This window comes from Synchiropus splendidus, chromosome 13, assembly GCF_027744825.2.
Source record: "Synchiropus splendidus isolate RoL2022-P1 chromosome 13, RoL_Sspl_1.0, whole genome shotgun sequence".
Taxonomy (NCBI): Eukaryota; Metazoa; Chordata; class Actinopteri; order Syngnathiformes; family Callionymidae; genus Synchiropus; species Synchiropus splendidus.
The window spans coordinates 8,319,227-8,343,155 of record NC_071346.1 but is presented as its reverse complement, the minus strand read 5'-3'; the positions used below and the strand labels follow the sequence as shown (position 1 = coordinate 8,343,155).

Below are 23,929 nucleotides of genomic sequence, written 5' to 3'. Positions count from 1 at the left end.
CGGCCCTATCTCCCCCTGATCAGCACATTCCAACCCACTGACACTGGAGCCGCTAGGGCGGGTGTTCACAGCGCTGCCGCTCGGCCAGTGAGCTGAACCGCCGGCGGTCGGACGCACGTCGCTCTCACTATTCTAAACCGGGATTACCGACTCTGTGGTGCGGCGGGTGCCACGCTCCAGGCCTGCAGGTAACATGGCAACACAATGCCATTATATCTGAGGAGGTTCTGGTTTGCATTATGGATCTGCTTGTTCTGGTTCCATTAGACATGAAAGGAGTCTGGACCTCTCAGAACCACATCCTGTTTCACACACACACACAAGTAGGAAACCACCTAGTGAAATATTTCAGTAAAGAAGGAACCAGAAAAGTGTGCAGAGCAACACGTCTTTATTGAGTTTATCATTTCAGTATCTCACGGTAGGAATGCTTCATGGTACTTCTTACAAAGGTTGATACATTATTAAAGTTATTTCTCGGGATTGTAAAATGAACACTGATCACAGACTAGTTACGACATGGCAGTGGTGAGCTCCTTTAGAGGCAAACAGGAATGATTTTATTGCAGGTACGAAAAAAGAAAGATGGTTAGAAACAAATCGGAAACAAAAAGTATAACTGGATAATAACACGGCGTCTTTCGGATTCAAAGACCTGATAGTACCCTGTGGAGCGCGAAGGAGGAGCACCGAGCGAGTGGAACACCATCGAACAGCGGACACGTCTAGATGGCACCTTGCAATTCCCTCTGACCGGAAGAGAAAAAGTTCCTGGGAAATCACGCGTAAGGCTTCAGAGTGTCTGGAAAATGAAGCGACAGAAGCGGAGGCGGCGGCGAGAGGCATCTGCAGCTTAAAGACGCAGCTCACAGTGATCGATTCGTATCATCAGTTCCATAAAAAGCGATGTTTTGGGGAGGAATGGCTAAAAATTCTGGTCATCCTTTCAACCCTTAACTGGTAACCAAGCTTGTTGGCTATCTTTGGGGATCATTTGTTCAGAGGGAACCTTTAAAATCATCCATCAATAGGAGAATAAAACTCATTTAAAATAAAAGACATATTCAGTCAGACATATTCTCACCAGGTGGTGTGGAGTAAACTCACGCAGGTTTGACATTCATGGTGGCTGGATGTGTGGAATAAGGTTAGCGAACGCACCACAAGTGTACGGATGTAATTTATCGCAGCTACTACAAGCAGGCAACTCACAACCCACCTCCACCACAACCCACCTCCGCCACAACTCCTCAACTAGTGCGCACGAAGCAGAGTAGCTTTTATTTGTCGTAAATTCTAAAAATGGTGTCGGATTTTAGCAACACATGTAGCGATCCGTGCGCAAGCAATAAAATACATTTTAAGAAAGATTGGTTCCGAGAGTCAAATGTTAGCTTTCAAGAAAGGTTAGTTGCAGAATGTAAACACGCCAAAACCTTCTTTCGTTCACCAACATCAAAGATGGAGCACCTTTTCAAAGAATGAGGGGCCTTTTGCCGTATGCTAGCTGCTACTCCCCCCCGTGCGTTTACGGCCACCGTTGCCTTCACGTCTGACGCAGTTTAACCCTGTGAAACCCTGGGATTATAATCTGGAGCCACATCACAATAGTGTCCGTCGTAGCTGGCATAACAGTCGCTGCCAAACAAAGGATTGTTACGAGCAAAGTTTTAGGCGATGATCTCCGGTGTTGCGCTGGCGCGATGCCCTCTCGCTAACATTCTCGGACCAGGGAGAGCCTGCTGGTTCGGCTTGTAAAATACTCTATTTTTTCAATTTCAGTGGTAGAATTGTTAACAAACACAAATAAATGAGTTGCCCACTCCCCCTCCCCCTCCCTGACAAAAACGGCAACATGAATAAGCAAAAACATTAAGGCTAAGAGGCGTCCACTACAATATAGTGCAGGGCTTTTTGTCCTTGAAGGGATTGTCTGAGGCGGGGATGCCCATGAGCAGGTGGTCGTTCCTAGCGTGTTCGTTGCAGTAGTTCATCAGGTCCGCAGAGGCCTTGGACACCTTCGGAAAAAACAAGCTCGGGTCAGACGAGGAATCGGGAGTCTTCGGAAGACGAGTGGTACCTTTATTCGCTCGATGCTCGCCTCTATCCTCAGCTGCTGCACAGTCCGCCGGGCGTGAGCGATGCTGTTGGAGCTGTGTGTCTTTGAGGACATCCTTGGTAGCTAACACTGTAACGGAAGAGGCGGAGACTCAGGATTGCACCTTTTTTTTTTTTAACGGAAATTTGCGAGCAAATCAAGTTACAAAAGGCATTTTTTCACTTCCTGTCAAATTTCCCATCCCACTTTGACGCCACTTGTGTGAGGTTGAGCTGCAGGTTTTTCTGGATTCAAAGCTGAGTAATTGTTTCCAGAGGGAAATATTTTCCTTTGAATGCTTCCCCGAGTTGCACTTGTTGTACTTGAATAGTTGTCACAGCTCCAGGAATGCAAGAGTACACACTCTTTATCTGTGTAACAGAGTTCAACGGCAGTGTGCATCTGTAAGGTTGTGTATTGGCAGGTATCTTACAATACGATACGTATCCCGATAAAGGAGTGGTGATACGATACTGTAAACTCAGCATTATATTGTCATAAGAACCATCATCTTAAGGGGGGAAAACAGATAATACAGTACAATGTTATGTGCATGAAAACAAGTTTATTTTTATGACGTCAGTCCAGTTAGACTTTGAGTTAAATATCGCAGTCCAACAGAGGAACGAAGCCAAACTATTGTACGAAAGAAAATGTTAGTATTAAACAAGTCACAAATGCAGCAGCATTCTTTATGCATTTAATATCAATATATATAATTTAAGTATGAAGACATTATAAAACAGTCAAGTATTGCAATATGTCAAAAAAAAATATTGATACAACATTGCGATATTTGAGCGTATCGATATTTTCTTACACTCCTAGCTGCATCCATAGCAAAAAAAAAGGTGCATCAGAACACGTTTGCAGCTACTTTCTTTTAGAATTTTTGCAACAAAGAATCTTTGAAGCCAGATTACATTGGAAGATTCCGATGCGTAAAGCAAATGGTAAACTCTGATCCCATATAGGTTTGAGTGACATAAATGGCCACTTGTGTGTGGAAAGCTACAGCAGTTCAATGTGGGTCAATGACTTCCTCATTCTCGTCTTCCCAGCAGTGAGCTCACCGACACCTGGCTCCCATCCAAAACAGCGAGCTAAAGAGGGTTTTTCCCACTTTTCTTCCAGAGACTGAACTCCAGAAACAATGAATGAACAAGGCGCCGCCGACGCTGTGTGAGCTGATCTGAGTGTTGACATGTTTGCTGCTGAGGTTCTGTAAAATCATTGACCCAGTTGATGGGAACAAGCCGAGACAAATCCCACGCTGAGAGAGAGAGAGCGAGGCGGAGAGTCAGTACCTCTCTGCCAGCAGTTTCCCAACACACACACCGTGTTGCAGCTTTCACAACAACTTTTGTCAAAAGCCTTCTGGTAACAGAGCAGGAAGCTAGAGGAACGTCTTGTCATCTGAAAAAACAGGACTTACTCGAGTTCAATTGTTGCTGTGCATTATGGGACTGGAGGAAAGTAATGAAAACACATTACAAGTCCGGACTAAGACTCTTGCGGTGGCTCCTGTCTACAGTCAGTACCTGTCGGAATTGACCCCTCAATACTGGGGTCCCACCCAAAACAACAACCATCTCTCGCCTGTATTTCCACGACCTCTCCCTGACCTCTTACAATAGGTACAATAGGTGCAGATAGATAGACCACTGCAGGAACAAGCAATAAATCTATGAAAAAAATTAAATTAAATTATTAGGAATTTTAGGTGTATTTTCTACTTATGCTTGCAGGGATTAAAATATATAAAACTGCATTTATATGACAAATTTTAAAAATCCCCGAAAGAACATCAAAAATAGTGTTTTTTTCTGGAGAACGAACAAAAATTGGTAAATTTAATGTGAAATTATTTGAGAAATAATATAATTCTCCATAATTATTACTACCAAATACTACCAAATACTATAAATACTACTACTAATACTAACACCCACCCATGTCGCTGCATTTTGACTTCCTGGAAAAGTAGCTGTTTGTTTGTATTCGGAGACACACTTGTGAAGCGCGAGAGTCCAGCCAGGTGTTTCTGGCAGAACCAGATTTCACAGATCATTTTTAGAACAACTCTGCTGAGTGTGTGTGAATTTCACGTCCTTCCCGTCACATCCAAATTAAGGCTCTGTAAACTCCCCAGACGCCTTTATTTGTCAGCCTCGCACATGTCAGACGGAATATTAGCCCGTGCAGAGCCGGCCATCAAATTCCCCCTGATGTTGGAAACGCCTCACGTGCTCCACTGAGGAGAAGAAGAGCGACTTTTAGAAAAGGGAAGGAAGACAAATGTCTATTTGAGACTCCTGCTTTTTTCACTGCGCCAATTTCAGTTGCACTAGATTATGCTGCCTGATATCATCACAAAAACATCACCAATAAATGTTACTTTGGGTGTATTTTTACGTCATTTTAGGAAACAACTTGGCTTTAAAAGAAAATAAAAAGGTGAAAAAAATATTCTTAATATGTCATTATCCAATCTCCAGAAGCTCACATATCCATGGAAAATATCCACATATTTCACAAAGAGACTCTGTAGGTTTGTGCACTGAAAAAAGGTCTTGAACAGAATCAGAACAATAAAAACTTCCAGTGTTGCAATAAGGGTTTACAGTCCTCCAAACTCTGGCGCCGAAACATCAGAACAACCACCACGAGAAAGTGGCGAAAACGTCTTACAGCCAGCAGCTGTGAGAGGAGCCCAGTAAAGTGGTCGCAGTTAAACTGTGAAGCTGCTGTGAAGTGATGCCAGCGGCGACCAGTCGGCCCCACCGAGACTCTGGGAGGGCACCGATGTGTGTGTGAGGTTGCCACCAACATGACAGACAAAGAAAGAAGACAAGCCCCTCCCCCCTCTGACTCACACACCGGGACCACCAGAGCAGCATGGCACCACTATGCATCACACACATGCGAACCATTAGGAGCGTTCAAAGTCCTCAAACTAGCAACCCTCATGACTCCAATAACAAGAGAGGAAACAGTCGAGCGTGTGATCCAGAGCATCATGAAGCAGCAGCTCAAAGTAGGAGACTTCATGTGAGTCCAAGACACAACTGCGAGAAGACTTGAATATCTGAGACTGACTTCCAACACAATCATCGACACGTAAAGCGCAACACTGGACTCCTCAGAGATCATTTCTTCTTCATTTACATCCGACTATCTTATTGTTTTCGTCCATGATGAGTCAAATATTCCATAACATAAAGATCTGTAACCCGTCTTCCACAGGAGACAAATCTGACTGGACGTTTGTCTTCACTTCCTCTTGGTTTGGATTTGGATTCACCCTGGAAACACAACTCATTCACTCACTCTGTATTAGCAACATGCAGACTCAACTTGTGGATGGATTCAAAGTGCTATAAGCTTTCTCAACCTTCTTGTTTTTTGGCATGATTTTGTTTAAGTTTTAAAATCACTGATCAATCATTTTGAATAAGTATATCAGGAAACTACGAGTAGGGGCTCACTGGACAGCAATTTAAGTCAGTTTTTTGTCATCACTTTTTTTTCTCCAACGCCAGAAAAAATGTGTCATTGAACCTGAAGCAAAATTCTGGTCAGAGGGAGGGGCCTTTCCAGGGGGGTGGAGCTTTTTATTTGTCTAAATAAAATAGGTTTGTTAGCACAAGAAAGTTGCTATATTTGCTACATGGCAGCAGCTGCTCTCTACTGCCCCCTGCAGGGGCCTCTGCATTTGGGAGTATTGGATGAAGACGACACTTGAGGTTAAGACCTGTATTTAATAAATCTAAAACCTAATTCACCTTTGACCCCCCCGCCACCCAGAGGACAGTCGCTGCACTCGCACTTCTCGACTGCACACTTCTATCCTTGTCATCCACAAACCTATTTAGTCTTTCCAAACGTGGCCCGCAGCAAATTGGGTGCTAAAAAGTTATCAGCTGCCAGGAGTGTGCTGACAAGGGAGAAACGGAGCTGTGGAAAGGCGATATTCCGAGTCTAGACAGACGTCTGCTGCCTGGAACAAAAGAGAGTTCAAAGAGTGGAGACCTGGCCACAAACCAGTCAGTCGTTCTGCAGAAGCAGACTTGCAACACATGTAGGTCTCGACAGCCAAACCTCTCCACAGACAGGCGCCTCAGAGAGAAAACTCAAGACTCACTGAATCCTGCACATCAGCCGTTTTTCCAGCCCAGTGAACAGAAGTCTCCGGTTCCAGCACAAACGCTTCCCTCCCTGCTGATCAAACTCATGATAGTAAACACTGCCGTTGAACTCGGTCATCAGTTTTCAGGGTTGGTGGGAGAGTCGGGAGCAAGTTCTCACCGTGAGAATGAGGCGAGTGACATCATCACTTTCCCACCGAGAGGGAAGAAAGACCATGTTGTTTAATGGGAGCTAAATCTGCCAACTGCAGTCTCGTGGATGACATCAGTGACGTGGTGAGGCTTGTTACCTGAGGAAGCGGCGACTGAGGGGAGCATGAATGCTTGTTCACGCCTCCCAAAATATACGCCAGCAGCCAACAATCCCAACGCTACACATACTGTACATCACACTGGCTCAGGCGGAGTTACACATCTTTTTCCAGACACTGAACTTATGAGGACACTTTGACCGATCCACATAAGGTTTCGAGGGTTAAAACTTTTCGGATCAGAATCCTGGTTAAGGTCAAGGAAAGGGGAACCTCACAATATCCTAACTAGGAATATGAACTTGAATTTTCCATGCATCAGTGCAGGCTCATTCAGACTTCTTCATCATGGAAGTTATGGACAATGAATAACGTGGTGCACCTGGTACTGAAAAATATTCCCTGCGAAGGGACTTTCTGTGCGATAAATCTGCATTATATGCATCTGCATTTTTTTTTCCTGTGATAAATGAATAAAAATGAAAGTGCTAACTTTTTCAGCAACTAAAATACACACAGTGGGGCAAAAAATAAATCCAAGTTGGAATAAAAATACAAAAGAAAAAGATTAGATTATTAAATGAAAAAGATTATTAGACATTAAGAAAAATCACATGGTTATGATATAAAATAAACAAAGCAATAAATAGTAATGTAAACTGCAATTGCACATTGCAGTTTACATAAAAATAAAAAATAACCAAGGTTTATTAGATTAAAAAAATCCTAATAATAATATAAATGTAAACACGTGAAAGAAACATATTAAATCTTCAAAAAAAATGCATTGAAATATCATACAATAATAATAATTAATGATGAATGTGTGAGAAAAAAAAGTATATTTCATTTATGACAGTTACAAAAATTCAATAAAACAATTAGTTTCATAGTTTCCATGTGTTCCTCAGTTTCATGACCTCATGTGAGTCAGAAACATGGGCACCATGTCTTAACCCAGTAAAATAAGGAAGAGTCACACTGGTGCGATGCAACTGAAGCTTCCACGGTTCTAATGTGAGCTAGAGCCAGAGTGATTTAACACAAGGAGCTCGACCTTTGCGCCTCAGCTGCGCTGTGTGTAACGGTATCAAGTTGATATCCATGTTCTCCTGATAAAACGTATTTTGCTTCAGTGCCGGACAAGTGGAAACAAGACTGGGTTTATCAGCGGTGAGGAGCAGACAGCTGATGGAGGCAGAAAAGCAGATCTTGTTATGGTTTTGCCAGCGAGTTATGATGAGAAGCAGCGCTGCAGCTCCACCCTGAGCTTGGCTGCTGAGATAAGTGAAGCTGACAGGACCCCACCCGGCCCACCGCCCGCTCTCTCGCTCTACAGAGGAAATTTGTCGACGTCAGAGCCCAGACCTCTGGTTGGTGATAGGTGGAGGTGCATCTGAGAATACATTCATGCCTAAGCAAATGCAACTGCAGCAGTTCGCCACAGGCCGAACAGCCTGCACAAAACCTGTGGTCTGGTCGGGAAAAACACAGCTTTGTCTAGACATGAGACTAGACTGGACTCTTTTTAGACAGGCAAGACTCAGGAGCAATTACTCGAAGCTTAAACTCAGAATGACGAACTGCTGTCTGGAATTCGCTGAAGTGAGCTGCGGAGAAGAGGGAGATAAAAGGTCTGATACTCGGATGTGAACATGGGCGCAGGCTGTCGGTGATATGACAGAGATGAGCAGCCACATGTGGGTCAGGGACACCAAGCCCATGATAGTGTAGCATGTGAGGAAGACACTCAAATCTCCGTAACCTATTTAGCATCGACTCTGAACTCAAAATGCACCTCAGCAGACATGTTATGCAGATATGCCCTTGACTTCTGACTACTGGTCCACACAGCTGGGACTCGGGAGCCGAAATGCGCTCATGGAAATGCTGAGTAGGAAATTTCCAGCTGGCAGGGTCGTCTGTTGTTGGGATTCCAAATGATCAGTTGAAGCTGAGGGAGTGTAAATGAGGGCCTGGCTGCAGAGGGGAGCTGAACTTCAGACGCAGGTGAAGGGATCATGAGAGCAGAGGTGAGGCTGGTGCTATCATCCGTGGCTTGCAGATGCCATAGAGCTCTGGTTTGCATGTATTATCCTGCGTGTTTCAGTCAATCTGTGTGTGAAACTCAAGGCTTGGGGGCCACATCTGGCCCACAGGGACATTTTATAGGGCCAGAAAGATGGTTGGCTCAAGTCAAATGCAGGCTACGATTCATGCTGATACAGTGACCTATGACCTTTGTGATTATCATATTGGCCACAATCCTGCAGCCCTACAGTCATGTGCGCTATATTAGCTTGTGCAATGATGCATAGCAGCATAGCAGTTTGAGTACTTAAGGCATGAGTCGATGTGTGAAGCGGCCCAGCAGGAAGTCTTACTTAATATCCTCATGCTTTCGTCTTTCTACTGAAGCCATGCGAGTGTCTGAAAAAGATTTCCTAAATTGCACACGACCAGCCTTGAGACGTCTCCTCCGACACTAACGCGGATGTTTACTCCGCCGATGCATCAGACAGCTCAGCGCCTCACATTCCAACAGCAGGAGAGGCCCGAGATAATGCAGCCCGATGTGTTAATGACTTTCTTGATGCTCGACAAGTCGACACAACCCTGGCTCCATGCGCGGCATACCAAGTGTCTGGAAACAAAAGTGCACACACAGTGGCTCAGTGATGTCATCGGCAGCTGGAGTTCTCACTAAAAATAGCCGGCAGGTTGTTGTTGCCGGCCACTAAGTCGATGTGTGAGGTTCTGGCCTCTGGCGCTACTGCAGCAGCAGCTATGTTAGCTCAAGGTCTCCACTGCGGACCAGCTATTGGTTCCCCCTGTAATGGGCCATTATCACATTCAGCGCTGGCCAAAACAAACAGAGACCTGTGGCTGATAATGGTCTTCAGACGTCACAGCAGACGCACACACGGTGACATGCAGGAGCCACGGCAGCGAGGCCTGGAGCCTGCTGGGCAGCTTCTCGGAGGAAAACAAATAGCCTTGTTGTCACAGACGACACAAAAGGAAGCGCGGTGCAGTGGAAAAGGTGCGTTTGTAGTAACTGATATGCAGCTCAGATCAATAAGATAATCGCGTGTGTGTGTGTGTGCGGCGAGGGGGGCGCTGCCATGCAGCTGTGTGTATGCTAAATCTGGTGTCAGGCCAAGAATGTGCTGAAACCCGGTTAAACTTAAAGCTATTGTGAGTCCCCTCCCCGCCGCCTCGCCCCCTCCCACCTCTGAAAGCTACGATTCATGACGGAGGCAGAGAGATACCACACAATGGATCTCAATCTCTGGCCCAATACAGCCCGGCCTGTGTGGAACAATAAACAAACCAGTTCACTCTTTCCAGTCCCCACCCTGAGCAGGGTGGAATCAAGCTAGAACTGTGGCAAAGGTGCCACGCCGAGGGCCGGGAGGGCACACGGTCGCCAGCACTCATGCATGCGGGGTTAAATAACAGCGCGTCGGGACGGAATAACTGATAGTAGCCGCGGCGGACGTCATGCAGCTAATTATAAAACAACGTAAAGGTTGTAAAGAGGGTTTTGTTTATGGAGCAAAGGGGACGCAGGGTGACATGAGCCAGTATGAGGTCAGCAGAGTGACCAGGTGGAGGCAAAGATGGCGGGAACAACACAAAAACAACCAAAAGTCTCCTGCATGTCATGAATGCATGACACAAAAAATGGTCGCTTCACTGCACAGTAGCAGCTGCATCACAGTCCCAGCCTCAGTCATACGTTCACTTACGCAAGAGTCATTTATTATAATTCTAGTCAAAGCTTTCTGCGATTTCATGCAGTTCCTCTTTGAGTAAAACATAAATTTGACTTGAGATTAAATTAACTATAATGAAACCAAAATGAACCCTCTGATGCTATCATTTACTGGATTATTATTTTAAGGCCAGTATTGAAAATGTGGTTTGCAATAGAGCAGACCTGGTCAACGTGCGGCCCGGGGGACAAATGCGGCCCTTTGACTGTATTTACGTGGCCCTCCTGGAGTCAGAGTAAAACTATAAAACTGATCATGTTGGAATGTGTCTGTTACATATTTGTTTAGTGCGTTGTTTTTTGTTCATCATGATGCAACTGAAACATAACTTTCTCATTTTTTTAAGTTGTTGTTTTTTAAATATTAAATTTCCATTGACTGTTTCAGGAGTTTTTCTTGTCCTTTATAATACTTCAGAATTGAAAGTTAATTTTTAAATGTAGGCGACACATCGAGAATCTTTAAATGGAATGTGGTTTCAATTAAATAAAACACAACAAACCAACATTTTTCTGCGCATTCTTTAATGTGTCATTTCATAATCTCACATATGATGTCATCACTTGATTGTTTTTCTCTTATTCCCCAGCACCTTAGAAAATGTAGAAAATACACTATTCTCACATGACATTTGACTGTGTCTCCTACCATCTTTCAAAAAATATAATTGATTTGCATTTGAAATTTTGGACCGGTCGCCGCCACATTGCAGTGAAAACATGGCGGCACGCTGCAATAGACAATTTAAAATCAGCGGTTCACGTCCGTATGCTTGCCCACGGGAGGAAATCAGAGTGTGCCCCGGAGTTTTGGGTTCTAAATTAATCAGCGAATGATATTTGAAAACAAATAAATAAAGCTAATGAAGTTGCTCTCCCACTGGTTTCCTAGTTGGGCTCAAGCTCCCTGCAGCACTACCAGGTGAGGAAAAGGTCAAAGTGCTGCGGAAGTCTCCCAAATCAAGTGAAGTTTTAAAAGTCACGCGTTCAGCCCGACTCATTCCTCATTCACAACGTTTGTGTAGAAGGTCAGTGCCATTAGAATCACAATGTGTAAGACGATATCAAGTACTTGTGTGGTGTTGGCAGTTTGTTACATAACGTACTGTAAGAAAACACGCACAAGATGCAGCCTCCGTTGCTTAACCCTGTGCTATAGACCAAACAAGCCTGCAGGAAACAGACTAGAAGGTCCCCAACACAATCTGCAAATTGAGACGTGGACTTTTACAGACTGCTGTGATGTGGTTTTTGGAATTCACAGTATTTGGAAACACAGTAAATCTGCCATTACCCTAAATTGTCTTCTAAAACTCAGAGGTGTAATAATTTGTCTGCAAACAGTTGACCTTGAGGTCGGAGTTCAACAGCTCAACAGGCAGAGGAAACATGTCCGGCTGAAGTCTGAGCAAGTTTCACCCAAAATGTGTGACCACCGCTTTGACACAGAGGTCAGCAAAGGTCACAGGAAGACCAACACGAGAGAATGTTGGAGCTCAGTCACTACAGAGGCAACACCGGCGTGAGGGTGAAAGCCAACCCTGACCCAAGACAGATCATGGATCAGCAGAGGCAGTGAAGAATCTGAACTTAAAGCTATAGTCTGTCTCGTCCAAGGCAGAAGAAGCTGGTTCTGAACAAACATTGAGAAGAATGACAAGCATGTGGACGGCGGACAGAGACCTGCGTGTGACCTCTTAAGGCCATCGGTATGTTAATAGCTCGCAGTAAAAAACAGCAGGACATTTACGGTAATGTGAAGGCAGCAAACTCAAGTTAATGTGTACAGGAAGAGTCAATCCAATCCAAGCCTTGGAACACCTCCGTGAACTGTCCTGCCACCTCACAGGCCAGGTGACTGACTCTGCTATCAAAGTGTGTCAAAGTTGAAGGCTCCGCACACGTGCCCCAGATATGTGTCACTTCCATAGTCATGACTGACCTCCTAACTGATGAATTAGCAAAGCCTTTTTGTTTGAGCGAGACTCCTGCTCAGATGAAAGACCACTCGCTTTATTAATGACTTGATTCTCCACACTCACAGTCAGACGTGAACCGTAGTCATTCCCTCGAAAGATATACCACCCCCCTCCGCACGCCCACATGTGCACGCAGAGTCTAACATACAATTAATCATTGCACATGTAGCGCCGCTCCTCCCTCCTCATCTGTTCTTCTAACAGTTTCAAAGACCCAACTGGTTCTGTGAGAACCTGACATGGAGGGTCACAACAAGGCCACTTCCTCTCCAGCCCACCCTCAATCCCCTCACATCTCCTCCTACTCCTCCTCCAAGCTTCTCCTTTTACGTCAAGCTCTCGGCACCGGCGGAGGCTCAGACACCCGCCGGTCTTCACCTCAGTCTTCAGCAGAACAGAGACTTCATTGGGAAGACGCGACCAAAGTGACATATTCACAGCGCACTCCCATTGATGAAGAGCCCTTTATCCTGGGCACAATAAGGTCCTGCCAACAATAACTTTGAGTGAAACTGACAGTGTGAATGAGACACCTGGCAGGAAGCACGGAGACAGAACATGCAAGAATATCTTGTTTGAATGTCTTGTTTAGTCACATGCTTCACAGACAGCAAGACATCCAGCTGAACTCTGGAAATTTAACACTCAAGATCGGACTTCTTTGTGAAAAAAAAACTTGCCCAACTTATGCCCTGCTCAGAAGTACAAATAAGATGAGGCTTTTAAACCCTTATTCTATCATTTCTGAACATGTTTGCTGAATAGTTTGTCATGTAAAGAGTTCAAATATTTGGACCATACCTTGTTATCAGAATTTCTCCACACCTTTTGCAACAAACTGATCCAGTTTTGAAGCAGTTTTGATCTTCTTGATGAACAGAAACCTCCCAAAAATCAACAGAAAAGAACAGCTACCTAAATAGTATTTTATTTATTTTTAAAGTGCAGCACATATTTTTTTTGTGGTTATTACCCAAATATTCAGGGGAAAAAAATCCTTCTTTTTCATTATTATTAAAACATATAGTGATCAAGCATCTACCAACAACACAAAATGAATTATGGCCCGAAATGAGCAAACCAAAATCAATTCTAGGTTTTATGTTTTCAATGTTAGGAAAGAAACAACACCAGAAATGATTGTTTCCCACTTTATAGCAATGAAAAATATGACTGCATTCGGTGCAATTCGCAATTAACACATAGATATTTTATTCTACTTCCTCATCATCAAAAATATCACGTTTTTATGGTTGTTTTTCGGATGTGGTCATCCTTGATAGTTACAGAAGAAGCATTAGAATGCAAAAGCTTGGCAAAAAAAAACACCCAAAATGATGCATGAGCTTCAAATGGAACATAACTGTTTGCATAGCAGCACTTCAAAGATGGAGCAGTCGACTATTTGACGCCATTAGTCAGTCAAAGTAAATTTATTACACACCCTTTGTGTTGATTATATCAATAGCGACACTGTGGTTTCACCACAGCAACTCTGCAGCAACAGAAACAAAGGTGTATTGAGCCGTCATGCATGAAGCGGTGAACCAGAACGGATCAGTCACGAAAGGACATGGAATATTCTTTAAGTTGTGCAAGGTAAATAAGAGCTAAAACAGGATCTGAATTGCTACACTTTGAGGTCAAACAGACATGTCTTTTCCCAGCAAGATCAGACAGCCAGTTGTTACAACACTACTTGATGGTAAAGAATTTGGCACACGAGAGAGGAAGTCATGTGCTACTCAGTCATACCTGTCCTGACAGGAAGCAGCGCTGGACTGTACCCCGCAGGAAATGCCCATATTAGGGCGAGAACTTCATAAATACTCAGTGGGAGTACGAAAATATGGCTCCAATAAAAGGTGCGTCTTCCTGTGAGTGGGTGAATGAGCCTTACAATAAAGGAGACGAAACCCAAACCTGTTCAACCGAACCTGCACGGAAACATGCTGATCACAGGATAATGCCGAAGAAGAGTTCTCTGCTGACAAACAGAAGACTATTTTAATGACAGCCACAGTGCTTATTTTAGAAGACAGTATTTGACTATCCTGACAAGTGTGATCTCATGAAAACATCATGACAACATTCTTTCAATTTTAACTTCGTAGTCACATTTAACGCAACGTGCACGAGAAGCAATTAATGTCAGAATTTTGAATAAACAAGCCACTTAACTTCTATAATGCAATTGAAAAGATGACAAGAAAAATGGTTGTAAACATGAAGCATCATTAGTTGAATCAGAATGTAAGAGATGATCAATATGTATTAATATGAACAAAAACATATATTACCATTTCGCCCAAAGAAGCCTATTGTGTCACATTTACAACCTCTAAGATAATAAGCTCACGTTTTAGGAAAAACAAAAATACTGAGACACATTCCCAAGCTTAGATTTGAACACGAATAACGTGAGGTGTTATTAATAGCGCGGTGTAAAGGTCTCATGACTTGAAGGGAGCAGTAACCACTGTGTGTGTGGTGGTTACTGGGGAGACAGACTGTACGGTAAATAATGAAGACGGCAACATGATCCTCTGGACCAACATCTCATGTGGGACAAGTGTCGTGCAGGTGACACCGAACACTCCAGCAACAAGCGTCCGCTTCACAGCCGGGGCTTCATTCTCGTGTGAACCGAGGCGCCTCTGTATGCAGAGCTGAATAAACGCCGCCAGTGTAGCGAGGCCACCTGGTATTGCTGTTCTGACAGATGGTTATTAGTTTCATTGTCGCTGGGTGTCAACGGCTTCATCAGCCGGGGGCCAGTCAAACACGGACAAATAGCGCCACCGTGTGGCGAGACGTGTAACGGTAGCTTTTTGTCGTCCTGAATTTAAGTTTCATAATTCAACCTCCATTTTGAATCTAAAAAAATATATATCACACGATGAAAATAATCTGCATAGCAAACATTAAAACCCAAAGAATGCAGTTCAAACTGCTGTTTTTGCATGATTTCTTTTTTTATTTTACCTTAAATGCATTACTCAAATATCATTTTTCATTATTATATGGACATATAGTCAAGCATTTACCAACAAAACAAAATTAATTACGGTCCCTCAATTGTGAGGCCACCCCAAAATGAACAAAATAAAATCAATTCTAGGTTTTATGTTTTCAACGTTATGAAAGAAACAATCTAAAATGAAATAGAAAATTCAACGCATTCATTTTACAGAACAAAATTCTAGGACATCCCTAAACATTGGTTCAAAATTCCAGGTAGAAACAAGCAGGAATAATGGCCTGGTTCCCTTCCTGAGAAATTGAATATGAAAGCCCCGTGACCAGCCTCGGGGCTAAACGGGAGCGTCAGGTCCCATTTCCTCTGAAAAGAAAAACCTTCAACAGCTGATATTTAACAGAGAGACTGTTTGTGACAGTCTGGAGATGACAGTGAGTCTAAAAACAGAGCATGTGATGTCACTATTGGTCTAAAAATAGCCTGCGCTGCCTCCTTTTCTTCTCACTCATTCACACATTCTCCTGCCTACTGTCCACCACACACACAAGCACACGCACCAATAAATAAACACCTGCTTTCCAGCATGTGAGAGGAACACATTTTCTGATGTCAATGTGTTTTAAATGTTGAAAATTGAATGATTATTACAGTTTAGAATGGACTACATTCATAAATGGAAGACCCAGATTGTGGATTTTCACTTTCTGCAGAAGGCTCTGGAACACAAACAAAGATAAATGAGGAACTACTGTGCATTGTATTTTTTTTTCATTTCAACGGACCACAAATTCAGCTTGTCACCACAAGAATTGAAGTCACTGGTGCTTGTGACTAAATATTAAATACTGTAATATTGTCCTTTGTTTATTTTTACCATAGTACTTGTGTGTACAGTATACCTGTTGCGCATCCTGTACTGTATTTAATCTCATAATTATGTTTGCTCTATTTATTTTCCTATTATTTGTCAAACATCTCAGCCCTTCATGTTGTATATCTAAGAGCGTAAATGGTGCCTTCACTTACACTTTATTGTGAATATGCTTTGCTATTTGTTTGTTTGCTGTAAATAGCAGAAAATAAATGTATGTGACATCAGCAGTTGTCGGTGAAAATGCCTGGTGGCCCCGTCTCAGGAGAAAATTCTAGAACCTGAGAGAATAATTTACCTCCACCAGAAGTGGACGGAGCTATGGAGAGAGTGCAACACACTCGACGGCTAACCTGAAGAAGGTTAAAAGTTGTATTGTAAAATACATAAGTTAAACAACAACACCAAGCTGAGCAGTCGGAAATAAAATATAAGGTATACTCCGCTGGACACTATTGACCCCAACAGCTCAGGTCTAATACCTGCGCACGTTGGCATCAGATCCAGTTGCCTACTAGTGGAAATACTGTTATTAACTCACAGTTCACATTTTTTCTCAGTCAACTTTGACCTGCTTCCACCTCAGCAATCAAACCATTATCCAACCTTGACAGCTCAGAAGTGTGTTAAAACATTAGCAGGCGATTATCATCTACGAGAAGCTTCAACCTTGGACACAGTTTACACTCCAAACACATAACTCTTATCGGTTTCATCCTGTCCGTCCAATCAAAGTGCAGAATGGGAGGGAGCGGAAGGGAAAACTGAGGCCCAGCCCAGGAGAGTTTGGGGGAAATGTTGCGCTTGCTAGCTGGTTAAAATGGATAAGCACAAATACTTTTCTAACAAACAAACATATCAACGGAGAAAGGAGTTTTAAAGTGACTCATAATTCCAATGAGACATTTAGAAACCTGCAGCATTACGTGTCGTGGAACTTCTTATCTTGCGATTCCAAGGCGTAGAAAGAGCGTTTGAAAGTGATGCTAGCTACATATCAAAACGCTGTTAAAGGATTGTTTACCCTACTTATCCACTTCATATAAGATCCTAAAAGCCTCACAGATTTCTGCAAGGTTGTGCAATACTCACACACACAAATGAAAGTACACACATTTAAACAGTGATTGCAAAGAGCTGTAGCGTCACGTTCCGCATGAACACAAACATAGCTATCACAAGGCAGGAGGGGCGACGTTTGTTCTGTCCGCTGGTCATCGCCGTGTAGTCAAGCGCTCCTTTCAGACTGAAGTGTGTAAACAGTTGCAATACTCTTCAACTGTTTGTGTTAAGAGTTGGTACAGTTGTTGAGGGAGTAGAACAAATGAGGCTCGCAGACCAAATGGGGCCCGGGATTGTGTTCATCTGGCCACTGTGAGGTCATTTTGAATCTATTCCTTATACTGCACTACATTCCTTTGTGTTTTGATAGTCTCACGTTTCTGTCGCATTTTTAAATATATATTTTGCATCTATCAATGCATCGTGTTTAAAGCAAGACAGTCATGATTATTAATTAATTTTCTTTCATAATTTTATAATATAATTAGTTAAGATATTTTCATGGTGATGTTCATAAAAAATAGGTTTTGTGTTTTGATTGTATTATTCAATAAATATACTTCCAGTTAAATACATTTAAATTAACTTAATATTTTGTATTTAAATCATTTTTAAAACTTAAACTGATCACAGAAAATAATTTGATGAAATGTAGCATGACAACTATATTTTCTCCTAAATGTTTTCTAGTTATTTCCAACAAAAAATGATTTTTATTTTGTATTTATATGTTTTTTAATTAGCTTTCGTTCCTTGAAAGTGTGCAGCGGTAACATTAGATAGTTAACAGTCGATAAGTTAAGTTAGATTTCAACACAACGGTGATGGTTGCTATGGCGACACTTCCTCAAATGTTTAACAAAATCTAGATTCTAGAGTCGTGAGTATGATTAGGCTGCAAGTGGCAAAACCGCTGACATCCGGACACCAGCAGTGAAAAACAGAAGAGAAGAGTGTGTGTGTGTGTGTGTGATATTTCAGTGAAACACAACTGGTGATTATTGGTTCACATGGAATTGAGAGAATCTTTTCTTAGCAGGAAAGAAGCAGAAATGCTCGGTATTTCAACAAAGCCAGTAATTCTGCCGCCAAACCAACAGAAGGGTGTGACCATGAAACCGCAGTGTCACCACCAGCCCTCGCTGCTCCTGAGAGGGAAGAATTTAAGAGAAGCTGCCAGTATAGGCTCAACCTTGTGACTGCGAACACACGCACACACCCAAGAATACGCACACACAAACACACACACACACACACACATAGGACAAACACTAACCAGAGCATGCCTTCGGGGCACAGTTTATCTATGAGAAGTCCAAAAACAGCTTGTGATGAGCAAAGACGGAGAAGAAATAGCACGTTGTGATTGAGTTACAAAGAGGAAAAACATCATATAAATGAAGCACTTTTTGCCATTTTAATAACTGTACTCTGTGTTTATCATTGATTCCTGCAGGGGCTGTTTTTGTTGTCGGGCAAATCTATGTAATCCTTTCAGGAGCCGCTCCTGATACACCACTTTTTCCAACCGCTGCGCTGGAAGTGTGTTTGCTCCCTCACAGTAAGAGTACGTTCTAAATGTTTAATAAAAAAACAACCAGACACTGCAGTTCTTTTAAGTTTAAACTCGATTAACGTGGGTTTTATTTTGATACTATACAGTCAGATGTTTCGCGTTTTGTGCACTTAAAGTGTCACAAACATCAACCAATAGAGAATCAGAAAGAAGAGCCACTGGACCTACTAGAATTTTGTTTCCATATACTGCCATCAAATGCATTGTGATTCTGGTTCTCATAAGTGGGTCAAACACTTGTGACATCACTGCAGGTAGCCAACGTCAACAAACACCTGTGCACTGAAGTGGTGGAAGTAGAGGCTGTCAGCAAACGGTTTCTGAGGAAGAACTGTAAACAAAGGACTTGTTTTTATTTGGACACAGCGAATGAGAGCATTGTGATGAAGATGAAGTTACTGAACATGACAGTAATGTAAATGCAAAACTGAAAGGGTGAGCCGTACAAAACACATAATGCGTGTGGGTAAATACTCCGACAAACTCAGTGTTTTACCAGCAAGGATTGAAGCCTCCTCACCGGTGTTTTGATAGCGTCTCACTGCTGTTTTATAGGTTGGCATCATTGCTTCCTGTTTGCTTATGTTCGAAAACCGTCTGTATTTGCAGTGGGTTTCAAAACCCATTTCAAACTTTAGAGCAAAATAATGGTTGCTCAATGGTTGTCGTCTTTCTTCACCTATTTCTTATGACGCTCTTCATCTTTTGGTTAGAAGAACAGGCTTCCAAGCTCACTGGCAACAGCACATCCAGCTGTCATGCAAGGGTTTGGCATTTCTCCTCTGGAGCTGAAGAGTGTTTTAAAGCACATTCTAATGGTCCATTTAAGCGCCCTTTACATACGAAACTGTACCCCTCTGTTTCACACAACATTACAGCCACATGCTTCCACTTTATGTTGGTATTGCTATTCACCAATATATCCACCAGGGGGAGCAGCCACAACAAACATAGTGACTGTGGAAGAAGTATTGATAACCAACCAACCGCACAAAAGCAGAGGCTGCGTTGTGAGGAAATATATTGCAACTGTAGGACGGAGAATTTCCGCCATTGTCATGTCCTCTTTGTGTCGCATTAGAGCTACGTATCGGGTAGCAACAGCAACACTGCCCCCAGGGTTTCCGGTGGTACTGCTCCATTTGACGGCATCAGTCATGTCTTCAGTGATATTAGAGCAAGTTTCATGTTTATGATAAAACATGTTATGTTGCCTGGGTGCTCTTTATCAGTGTTGTCTTTTTGGTCTGTTTACGTGACCTTCTTTTAGCACTGTTTTACAAACAACAGTGGTTTGGTGGTATATCAGCATATTGTTTTTATGATTATTATTATTATTATTACTGTCACTGATGAGTACAGAGTGGCAGACAAAAGCGCCCACAGCGTGTTGATGAGCGTCGTATGTTCCTGCTGGAGCAAAAGAGCCGACTCACAACAATGATTCACTCAGAGCGGCATGTTGTGAAGCCGGTTTGTTGAACAGAGAGAATGCGGCTCCTGGTATGTCAAAATTGTACAGCACTATTTGTGTATTCTAATGAAGCTGCTGGTGGTTTATTTAACTTGGCAAGTCAGTTTGAGAAAGGCCCCAATTCAATTGTTGTTTGAGTAAATTCACATGAACAAAAGCTGGACTGAATCATACTTAACCCTGGTGGTTGATCTGAATTCAAAGGATGGAGATTTAAAAAGAAAACATCAATTTTGGACTGTGGGAGGAAACCAGAAACCACTTCCTGAAGGTTAATGATCAATGTATTTCTCTATGTGAAGTCACATGACTGGTCACCAGGAAGTAGCAGAAACTAAAACCAATGAAAACCGGCGTCTGGGTGGAAGCATGTTGAATCACCAATAAAGGAAATCGAGGACAGAGAAGTGAAAGCTTTGGAAGAGCCTGCTCCATGCAGGTTCCTCACCTGCTGCACAAAACCTGCGCATGGAGCTGCCAGTCAAGCTCAGCAACATTCTGTCCACGACACTACATGCTGCTTCCAGATCAGCCTGCTCGCCGATAAGGTATTAAAGCATCGGTTACAGCTGTGCGAGCGCCACTTCCCACATGATCCAAACAGTTCCTCCATTGTTCCGCCAGTTAAACTCATCGGGAGAGTGGACGGAGATAAAATCAATCTCCTCATCCACACGCTGCACAGAGAGTCCTGTCCCTTTTGGACTAATCCTGGCATTCAGTAAGTCAGTGTTGCCATCTCGACCACCTCTTCTTGTTGCTAATCAATTTACATGCGTCACGCGTCACCTTAAGTCCTGCCAGCAATCCTCCTCCCAAACCCCATTTACACAGCAACCCACGTCCTCGGAGGCGGAGAGAGGGGAATTCCTTCTCCATCATTAAACTCAAGACTACAAACAGACTCTTTCCGGGACGTCGTTCTGTTTCTTATGAGGAAATTCAATTACTGAAGAGACCGTCCACTTATTTGATCGATTGAAGCGCCCACGTTCGATTTGTTGGCAATAACTGCCACATCAATGTATTTGATAGCGAAAGGAGGACGAGATATGAGAGGCAATGAAACACAAAACAAGATGCTTTGTTGGGATAAATAATTTTGAAAAAAAAAGGGGGAGACAAAAAAGCAAAAGGATTGGATACAATGGAAAATGTGAGGGTCCGGTTCAATTTTCAGGGGAAAAAAAATAAAAAATATGACTTACTAGTAATATAAAATAATACAAATTATTTCCCAGGAAAGGTTAAACAAAAAAATGAGAATTAGGAATTATTTGAAATATTTTAATTTATGAGAAAAATCCAATATAAAATCAAATTTAAAGACACACACAAAAATAATAATAGAAATAATAATGAAGCCAGAAAGGAACACTGAATACAGCAAGAATTGTAAAGCTAAAAAAAATGCAGATTACAGTTTTAAAAATATTTTTGAAAACAAAATATGGTTGTCATTGTGAAGTTATTTTATTTATGTAAGAGACAAAATCTCATATATATAATATGTTTTAGGATCAAGGCTATGCAAACAAAACGGAACGGGACTGGAACCTGAACATTTGTAGTTGACGGAGGGAGTTCTGCTGGTTCTGCTGTGTGAAGGTCCCTGAGCGTCCAGCCCCTGGTGTAGCTGCTGACTGAGAGGGGGCTTTGATGGCGACGAATGGGCTACTAATGAGTGGGACTTATCAATGGTGGGTTTGTGTTCGGCCTTGCTAATGACTCTCACCATTATCTGCTGCCATTACTCTCATTGATATCATTGTCCTCCCCGTCATTGTTTACCCTATAGGTTCATCGCTGATGTCGCTGGGCAGCTGAGAAGCTCTCGGAACCTTATAAAAACATCATCGTCACAAAGCATGAAGCCCAAATGGAATGAAATTCATGGAATTTACTGAATCTAGAGATGTTTCATCAGAAAAACAAAGTTGATTTCAATATTAAACCCTTTTAACATTCAAACTGAGGCTGTTGCAGTACATTATGGGCCATGTATACTATATATACAGGGGGAGCATTAATACAAATTATGCACTGATGTCATGGGCATTTGTAATGCAGCCTTGAGTTTGACTAACCAGCTCTACAGAGCACTGTTCCGATCCCTAAGCATCATACGCCGTGAGAACATGACTCATGCAGGGGCTAAGCTAAAACACAGCATTCCATTTCAATTTTTTGAGATCTTAAATAAAGATCAATAAAACAGTTTTGTCTACTGACCAGCTCTCATCTGCAAAAGTGCTCACAGGTGCCAGACAATATTGAATGTCAGTGGAAAAAGTGGTTGTGTGGTGGGACTCGTCTGCCACTGCAGTATTTAAACACCAAATGTAGGATCAGTCCCCTTCCATGCAAAATAACAGTCACCATAATTGAAGCCTATGAAGCTCCTGGTGTAGCAACTGTGTTATTTAGCATCGAGAAAACATATTAGAATCCGGTTTATAAATGTAAACTGGCATTGACACGCTTACTAAATATGCTTCCTTTTAATTGCAGACACAATTGAATTCAGATTCATATTTTATTTATGTAAATAAATAATCTGATATATAAGGTGCATCAATAAAAATGTTTAGATAGGGTTAAGAAAGAAGTACTTTCGGTTGCAGAAAAGCACGGATTAGTTAACAACAGGAGCAGGAATGTTATAAGAGGGCAAAATAAAAATGGCGCCCCTAGTGCGAGCGTTTGCCTAATGAGAGGGCCGGCCCCGGGTCCCGTGTGCGGTGTCGCATCGTCAAATATTGTCTTTAAAAAACCCGTTGGTGAAGCTCATATCTGTCTTAAATTGCTGAATGAATCCGTTAAACAAAATGTTGTCAAGTGAACACGGAGCAGCACATTAGAAAACGCAATATAGGTGGGGCCTTAAGGAATAACTTTCGGGAATAATCTTATTTCACAAGGCCCCTGGAAGCTCCACACATCTGCCTTCCACATCACCTGTTGAATGAACCTATCCTGTCACCTTCAGAACTCCACAGAAACACGGTCGGTCGTGGATGTTTATCATCAGCGTCGACACACGAGTGTTGCATAAAAGCAGCCTGAGAAAACTGACAGCAGCGACACCGACAACCAACTGTTGATTCCCAGCAGAGGCTGCTGGCCTCGGCTTCTATAGCGAGCGTGTGAAGCGGGTCCTACCTGGTCGGGTGGATGTACAGTACAGTCACGTCTGGTCGTGTCTCCTCTTCACCGGAGCCCAACAGACTGGGAGGAGACCTCTCCCGCTACTGTCTCTCGCTCTCTCTCTCGCTCTCTCTCTCGCAGCAACTGGTGTTTACAGCTCGCGCTGAGGAATAGCAGCCGCCGTGACACACTTCGGAGCCGAGTGGTGGCACGTTCACTTCCCGAAATTATTCATTCACTTTTTCTTTCGCCCGACGACAGCGGTCAACGACATTCGCTTCCCGAATTTGGTCGCGAGTAGAGGCGGACCAACTCAAACACGGCTGGCGGATGTTCATCTGCGTCAAGTTGGCTAGTGCTGACGCTACCACGTCCTACGCGGATTTTCAAAATAAAACAAAGTGACGCCACATCTCGCTTAAACGCACATGTATACGGTTCACGGTAAAGAATCCTTAACAATAAACATCGTATTGATTAAAGCCATAATTTGTGACGATTACGACCCTCTGAATAGTTTTCACAGTTGCCGGAAATAAAAAGAAATGCGCACAAAAACAATCTG

The 23,929-nt window shown here is 42.8% G+C and overlaps 1 protein-coding gene across 2 annotated transcripts; it reads right to left on the bottom strand.

Moving 5' to 3' along the window:
• Positions 1–374: 374 nt before the first annotated feature.
• Positions 375–23,695, bottom strand: gng12a (guanine nucleotide binding protein (G protein), gamma 12a). Of its 2 annotated transcripts, none has more exons than XM_053883567.1 (3): positions 23,380–23,695; positions 2,081–2,188; positions 375–2,018 (listed from the first exon to the last, which is right to left on the bottom strand). In XM_053883567.1, exons 2-3 carry the CDS (start codon positions 2,171–2,173, stop codon positions 1,893–1,895), a joined length of 219 nt encoding a protein of 72 aa, XP_053739542.1. In that variant the 5' UTR covers positions 2,174–2,188; positions 23,380–23,695; the 3' UTR covers positions 375–1,892. The 2 variants fall into 2 exon arrangements, with proteins under 2 accessions (XP_053739542.1, XP_053739543.1); XM_053883568.1 differs by lacking the exon at positions 23,380–23,695 and adding an exon at positions 6,243–6,514.
• Positions 23,696–23,929: the final 234 nt, after the last annotated feature.

Bases quoted from the DNA above. Each gene is read 5' to 3' on its own strand.
- gng12a (XM_053883567.1), bottom strand. From the start codon at position 2,173: ATGTCCTCAAAGACACACAGCTCCAACAGCATCGCTCACGCCCGGCGG. The intron at 2,019-2,080 runs GTACCACTCGTC...TTTTTTCCGAAG, and splicing joins CGAGCATCGAGCGAATAAAG to GTGTCCAAGGCCTCTGCGGA.